Genomic DNA, 7,667 nt, shown 5'->3' with positions numbered 1-7,667 from the left:
TGCCTCTATGTTATGGTACATACATCACTCCCCCCACAAGTGTATTTTTATTTAAAAATACTTTATTCAAAAAGTGACCGTTTTGTAATATATGTTATTCTTCTCGAAATATTTTCTAAAAGTAATAGGATTCGTTGTACCTTTTTTTTTTTTTTTAAGATACACATTATACTTGAATATTTAATTACCAGCTGAAGTGGTTAACAAAAATGCCTTTCTTAACTTCCCTGGTAACGGGTTACTTAGGCTTTTGGCCCTTTTGAATTTATTTAAATAATTATTTTAACCACCTTTCTAGGTCACTGCTTTTTCTTCATCTCCTTTTTCACACTTCTAAAAAATGCTTCTCTTGCAACTTTTCGTGACTCCAAGGCCTTTACTTTTTTTCATCACTCCTTTTTTTTTTTGGCTCAAGGCTCTTTCTTTATCACTTTCTTTTGCTCAAGACTTTCCCAGTAAGATTTAGAACATGCTTCGTTTCTTGTTTTTCTTCATCATTCATTATTATTATTATTTTATTTTTTGTTTTTCTTTCTTACCTTTTTTTTTTGGTTTCCTCTCTCGATTCTCTTTCTTTTTGTCCCTTCTTTTGCTCTTTTTTTGTGTGTTCCTCCTCCCCATGGCCTTTTGCCTTTTTGCTTTTTTTTTTGTTTCTCCTCTTTTTTTTTTTTATTCGGCTTTGAATTTTTCTCAATTTGATTTTTTTTTTATAGGAACATGGTTGCTCCTAGAGTAGAGAGGCTCTTATTTGACCGATTTATGGAATACGTGGACCTTGGCCCTGATGTCCAGTTGAGAGAGCTTGCAGATAATGTTGATATTATGGACCCCGAAACCGACAGGGACTCGATTTTATTTTACCGCCAACAAATTGAGGTATTATCATTCCCTATTCCTCCCCTGGTTATGGAATTTTTTGCTTGTTGTGGAGTTTCGCCTTTGATGATTAACCCTTGTGTTCTAATACCATTACAAGCTTTTGCCACCACTAATTTGGCTCTTAAGGGGTCCTATTTCCTCTCCTTGTATGATTTCTTAATATGTTATAGACTTAAACTTTATAGCGGTCCTAAGGACGAAAGGGATTCATGGTTCACGGCCATGAGGTTTGAGGATAAAGGCGTTTTTTACAAAATTCCTTCTTCGATGAAAAAGGACCAGTTTAGGGAGTGGTCAATCAATCGTCCTGCAATAGTTACTGGCTATTGGTGTAGAAGGGAGCATATGGAATCTTATGTTCTTAGTTGTGTCTTTCGGAAAAAAAACTCTATAAGTTTGTATTCCTTTTTGTTTTGCTATATGTTGATGCTTTTTGTTTTGTTATTTACGTTACTCACCTTTTTTTTTTTAGCTGGGCCTATTGTTGATCCTCCTTTATTGGGTGTTCGAGTGGTGTATTTGGAAAGGAATTTTTAGGGAAAGGATTTTCTGTGTGTTACAGAATTGATTTCGCGTCAATGTTTGAGACGCGTTGGTCGATTTAACTATGGTCGTCATGTTGATAGCTTGTCTTTGGGAGGAGGCTACATTGTTTTTCCACGTGGACTTGCCCGCCTTTCCGGTAACGATGAAATAAATGAGGATGCGAGGAAAATACTTGACTTATATATGGTTGGTGAGGATGAGAATCCTGACATTCCTCTCCCGGATGGGATTCCTATAGACTTAGGGGCCAAAGAGCCTATATCGAACCCAATGTCTCCTCCCTATGGGTCTAAGCAATTATATATTCCAAGGAAGGTTAATAAAAAGAAGGCACAACTTAGAGAGAAGATTCCTATTAAGAGACAAAGTAGCGAAGCTAGCGAGGTTGCTAGGAAGCGATATATAGAGAAAGGTGATGTTCCCATCCGAGGGGCTTCATCTGGGCGTAGGAAGACAATGGCTAATCCTACACAAAAAACGCATAGCGAGAAACCTGGAAATGTTGGTCCACGAAAGGAGAAATATTCTGATCCTTCGAGAGGGGTGCAAAAAGAGGGGCTAAGCAAAGTTCTTCTTCCAACCGATTCTGATGAGTTAGAATTCGATGGTATATAAGTTCCTTCGCTCCTGCTTATGTTGTTATTTTCTGTATACATATATATTATTCTCTTAATACTTTTTTGTTTTCAGAAAATCATGATGAATATCTTTTTCGATCCACCAAAGGAGTAGTGACGAAAGAGGACCATAAGATTGGTGGCAAGAAAATTTTATCTAAGAGTTGCTCGAGTAAGGAAACTTTTTCCGGTGATAGAGAGGATAACAATGCTCATGTAAGAAAAAAATCAAAAGAGGAGGAACGATGGTAAGTGTTGGATTTTTATGACTTTTCCTTTTGTTATTAGTTTTTCCATTTATTCTTACCTGACTTCATGTTTTGTTTTAATTGTGTAGCTATTTACTCTAGTGAAACTTCTCCTTTGGGGAATGCTGAATGCGGAAAGCAGGGTGTGGTTGTGGAGGAAGTAGTTCCTACTACTATAGGAACTTCCGAGGGAGCTACAACTGTTCCGGTTGTAGATTTAAGTAAAGTACAAGCTTCCGAACTGTTAAAGTCTAAAGTACCGAGACTTCCCTATTCGAAGCGCCAGGTTGATCCCCAGAAGGATTATGCTTCAAAGAAGGCAAAATCAGGTGTGGAATTCATTCCTCGACAATTCTTGCTGGTGACAATTTCCATAATTTATTTTAAGTAGTTGTTAATATTTAGTAGGGAATTTTTTTTTATTTTAGTTTTTTTTTTAGTTTCAGCGTATATTTCCAATGCTGTGGAAGAAATATCTCAGTATTTCGGAAGTCACCATGAGTCCGTTCTTGCTGGAAAAAATAAGGGTGCTTCAGGTGCGGAGTATCATTCTTTTGAGAAAAAGAAGGTTGTGAATGATTCATCAAAGGATTAGAAGGTTTTTGAAGCAGCAATGGTGCCTGGAATTTCCATTGCATCCAAGGCTGGAGAATCCTTTGGTATTATTTTCTCCCCTTCATTGTTGGATGCAACGGTTATGGGGGACTTGTTAGAGGTGAAAAAGCTCCTTGGCTGTAAGCCTGAGGAAAATGTGGGGAGCACTTCATGCATTGTATGCAGCGATATATGAAAGAGAGTTCTTCGATTCTCTGCTCGTATTTTAATATAGAATTAAATATCGTAGAATTACAGCATTTGAATGATAACTGTAAGGGGTTTGCGGACTCTCGCAAGAAATTATCATCCGAGTTAGAAGGTGCCAGATCTGTTATTGTGGAAAGGAACTTCCGAATTGCGGAGTTAGAGAGAAAATTTAAAGAGGCGGAGCAGGAGCATTCAGAGTTGCTTCTTTTGAGGCAAGAAAAGGAGTAGGAGAAGGTAGAGGGTGTCCTTAGGAAAGAGTTGGCTGAGGAGCAAGAAAGTCATCGTATTGCCGAGGAAAAATGGACTATTGCTGGGGAAGTTTTGATCAAGCCTCTAAAGCATAAATGGCATTGTACTATCATTGTGGGTGGCATGATGGCCGTTCTAGGAATGATGTGAAGCCTCGAGAGTTCAACAAGTCGATTGGTTATGAGCCTGGTTGGTCGTTGCGCCATCTTGGCAAGGATGTTTCTACTATTGATTTAAGTGAGAAATGTGGGATTAGTTCTGATGATGATGAGGATGGTTATGGAGAGAGTGTGATTCCTGACCCAAATCCAGAGGATAGTGAGGAGGGAGGTACCGGTGCTAGTACTTCAAAGGGTGCAGAAGGTGGAGTTCCATGAATTAGCAGATTTCTATTTGACTTTGTATTTGCTCATGAAGGACATTTCCTTTAGGTTTTATGTAGTAAGAATTCTTCTTTTCTTTGTTGTTTTTGGCTTTTCGGAATTTTTGTAGAAGTGCGAATCTTTTGTGTAAGACTTATGTTTGTTTGCAGCTTGGATTTGCTATATATACAATTTTTGTTTCTGTACTGCCTTTGCGCGTGGAATGATTATTTTAATCTGTGTACATATATATATGTTTCCATTAAGCTTTTAGGAGAGCCTTACATATTCTTTATTTATAAGTATTGATAGAGAATTATCTCTTTCGAGTAAATAATGTAGTCATTGAGCTCTTTTGTGGATTATAATTTCTTTATGTTCATCGGAAATAACTTTGCTCTCAGAAGAATTATTTACAAAATCATTCATGTGGAAGAATCATGTTCTCTTATACTATACGGAATAAGCCTTTTAGGAGAATTATTTCTTTTAAGCTTATACAGAATAATTATTCCGGGATAATTATTTAACCTAAGCTCAGACGGAAAAATTCTTCTGAGGTAGTTTATTTGACTTAAGATCATACGGAATAATTATTTCGAGATAGTTATTCAACTTAAGCTTATACGGAATAATTCTTCTGAGGTAGTTATTTGACTAAGTTCATACGGAATAATTATTCCAAGATATTTATTCAACTTAAGCTGATACATAATAATTATTTGACTTAAGCTCATATGGAATAATTATTCCGAGATAGTTATTTAACTTAAGCTTATACGGAATAATTCTTCTGAGGTAGTTTATTTGACTTAAGCTTATACGGAATAATTCTTTTGAGGTAGTTTATTTGACTTAAGCTCATACGGAATAATTATTTCGAGATAGTTATTCAATTTAAGCTTATACGGAATAATTCTTCCGAGGTAGTTATTTGACTTAAGTTCATACGGAATAATTATTCCAAGATATTTATTCAACTTAAGCTGATATGGAATAATTCTTCCGAGGCAGTTTATTTGACTTAAGCCCATATGGAATAATTATTCCAAGATAGTTATTCAACTCAAGCTTATACAAAATAATTCTTCCAAGGTAGTTATTTGACTTAAGCTCATACGAAATAATTATTTTGAGATAGTTATTCAACTCAAGCTTATATGGAATAAAGAACTGTGGTTACGATAAAATGGTGATGTTTTTGGAAAATATAGCGGGCTTTCCTGAATACCATCTCTCATTGATAATCCAAGCAGGAAGCTCATAATAGCATTCATATTTACATTGGCATAGCCTTGAGGGAAATAAAAACAGTACTTAAAATAAACAAATAAACTAGTGGACTGATTGTAGGAATTAAAGGAGATAAGATGGTGCCAAGTAAAGTTCTTCCTAGGCATAGAACGTTTTCATGTGAATAACGTTCCAAGTAGTGGGGACTTTTTTCCCATCAAGTGTTTGAAGCTTGTAAGCCCCTTTGCCAAGTACCTTCCTGATTTGGTATGGTCATTCCCACTTTTCTGCCATTTTTCCAACATTGACCTCTTTCCTGACATCCATCGCTACTCTGAGGACAAGTTCCCCCTCCTTGAATTTCTGGAACTTAACATGCTTGTTGTATAGCATTTCAATTCATTGTTTGTAAGTAACCATGTGTACTGCAGCTGGGTCTCGAGCTTTGTCAACCAAATCCTTGTCCAGTGTTAGGGAGGCATTGTTTTCAGCAAGATGGGCGAGTTTTGACCTCAAGGTTTGAAGTGTAGTTTTAGTTGGGAGTATAGCTTCTGTGTCGTACACAAGGGGAGTTCCCTGTTGGCCAGCTTTTCGATGTTCTATAAGCCCACAAGACATTCGAAAGCTCTTTTAACCATCACCCCTTCCGACTTTCCAGCTTCTTTTTTAGATTGTCAAAAATGGTTCGGTTGGTAATTTCTACTTGTCCATTTCCCTGCATATAGCTGTGGGATGAAAATCTATGTTCTATTCCATGCTCTTGACAACATTTTTCCATATCAGCATTCTGGAATTGTTTTTCATTATCAGAAACCAGGATTTGTGGAAGACCGAATCTTGTGATGATATTGCATTTGAGGAATTTGATTACCTCATTTCCCGTGATACTTGAGTAAGCTGAAGCTTCAGCCCACTTAGTAAAATAATCGGTTGCTAGATGTACGAATCGTACTCCTCCAGGGGCAGTTGGTAGTGGGCCCACAATATTTATTCCCCACTGTAGAAAAGGCCAAGGACTCATCATTGAGCTGAGGAATTCTGATGGTTATGGATTAAGGAACCATGCTTTTGGCATTTTTTGCATTTACGAACAAATTCCTCGGCATTATTTCTCAATGTTGGCCAATAATAGCCTTACTTTAGAACTTTGTGTTGTAAAGCTCTTGCCCCGGAATGGTATCTGGCCTGCCCTTCATGGATTTCCGATAGCACTTCCTTCCCTTTTTGCTTAGTTACACACAAGAGTAAAGGTCCAGCGAAGGATTTTCGATAGAGCTCATCATCAATGATCAAGAAGCGACTTGCTTTCATTCTAAGCTTTTGTGTTTCGCTTTTATCCTCCGGAATTTTCCTTCATTGATATATGATATGTAAGGATCCATCCAGCACTCATCATGCTGGATTGACAACACCTTTTGCCCTTCTTTTTGTATGGAAAGAAAATTGAGAGCTGTGATATACACCTGCCGAAAATTCATGTAAGCACCTCCGGATGCCGTAATGGCTAGTTTATCTGCTTTCGCATTTTCATTTCTTTGGATTTACTGGAGGGTTATGTTTTCAAAGTTTTGTGCCAAGTTCTTAGCCAAGGCTAGGTAGCTAGTCATGCGATCATCTTTTGAAGCAAATTCCCCGCTCAATTGGGAAGCTACTAATGCGGAATCAATATAGACTTTGAGATGCTTTATCTGGAGGCCAATAGCCAACTTAAGTCCCGCAATGAAAGCTTCATATTCTGCTTCGTTGTTGGAAGCATTTCGTAAGGCATCTTCGACAATAATTCCCTTTAGACTTTTTAAATGCAGATCGATTCCCGCCCCATCATTATTGCTCCAGCCATCAATAAACAAAAACCATTCCTCCCCTTCTGTTGATAAGACCCGCAAAGACTGATCCTCAATTGATGGTTCACATTCGAGGAGGAAATCTGCAAAGACTTGCCCTTTTTTCGAAGTTCTGGGCTTGTATTGAATGTCAAAAGTGCTCAAACTCATTGCTTCTTTACCATTTCTTCCCGCTATGTCTGGCTTAGAAAGAATAACTTTGAAAGGGTAAGATGCCACTACAATTATGCGATGGCTTTCAAAGTAGTGCCAGAGTTTCTCTTTTGTATGGATTAGTGCCAGGACCAACTTTTCTGCAACGAAATACCTTGTTTCTGGATCTGACAAAGTTCTACTAGTGAAAAAGATAGGCTTTTGTATCTCGTCCTCTTCCCTTAAGAGTACTGCATTTATTGAAATATGGGATATAGTAAGATACAAATAAAGTTCCTCCCCAAACTTTGGTATGGAAAGTATGGGAGGGAGGACAAGATAACTTTTCAACTGCTTCAAGGCTTCAGATTGTTCCGTCCCCTATACTCCATTTTTTTTTCCAGCTTTCTTAAGCTTCAAAAAGCTTTTACACTTATCCGACATTCAGGAAATGAACCTATTCAATGCTGCAATTCTTCCGGTTAGCACCTGAATCTCCTTTGCTGTTTTTGGTTCCGTAGTCTCCAATAATGCTTTACTTTGGGCCGGATTAGTTTCTATTCCTTTTTGGCTAACTATATGACCCAAGAAGTTACCTAAGGAACCCCAAAAGTACATTGAGGAATTGAGCTTCATATTGTAGTTCCTTAGAACATAAAAAACTGTCTCCAAGTCTGCAATGTGATCTTCCGTCCTCCAGTTCTTGGCTACCGTGTCATAAATATAGGCTTCCACAATACTCCCTAACAGCCC

At 37.6% G+C, this 7,667-nt stretch overlaps 1 protein-coding gene across 3 annotated transcripts; it reads left to right on the top strand.

Annotated features, from left to right (window-relative positions):
- The first annotated feature begins 321 nt into the window (after positions 1–321).
- Positions 322–3,911, top strand: LOC18033043. 3 transcript variants are annotated; one of them, XM_024189140.1, is made up of 6 exons: positions 322–455; positions 714–876; positions 1,352–2,032; positions 2,116–2,290; positions 2,380–2,619; positions 2,737–3,911. In XM_024189140.1, the coding sequence occupies exons 3-5, from the start codon at positions 1,609–1,611 to the stop codon at positions 2,390–2,392; spliced, it is 612 nt and encodes a 203-aa protein (XP_024044908.1). In that variant the 5' UTR covers positions 322–455; positions 714–876; positions 1,352–1,608; the 3' UTR covers positions 2,393–2,619; positions 2,737–3,911. The 3 variants fall into 3 exon arrangements, with proteins under 3 accessions (XP_024044908.1, XP_006420754.1, XP_024044904.1); XM_006420691.2 differs by having other exon boundaries at positions 2,731–3,911; XM_024189136.1 differs by having other exon boundaries at positions 2,380–2,651; positions 2,731–3,911.
- The last annotated feature ends 3,756 nt before the right edge of the window (positions 3,912–7,667 follow it).

Source organism: Citrus clementina, unplaced genomic scaffold (genome assembly GCF_000493195.1).
Source record: "Citrus clementina cultivar Clemenules unplaced genomic scaffold, Citrus_clementina_v1.0 scaffold_9, whole genome shotgun sequence".
Lineage (NCBI taxonomy): Eukaryota > Viridiplantae > Streptophyta > Magnoliopsida > Sapindales > Rutaceae > Citrus > Citrus x clementina.
This window is presented reverse-complemented; position numbering and strand designations above follow the sequence as displayed.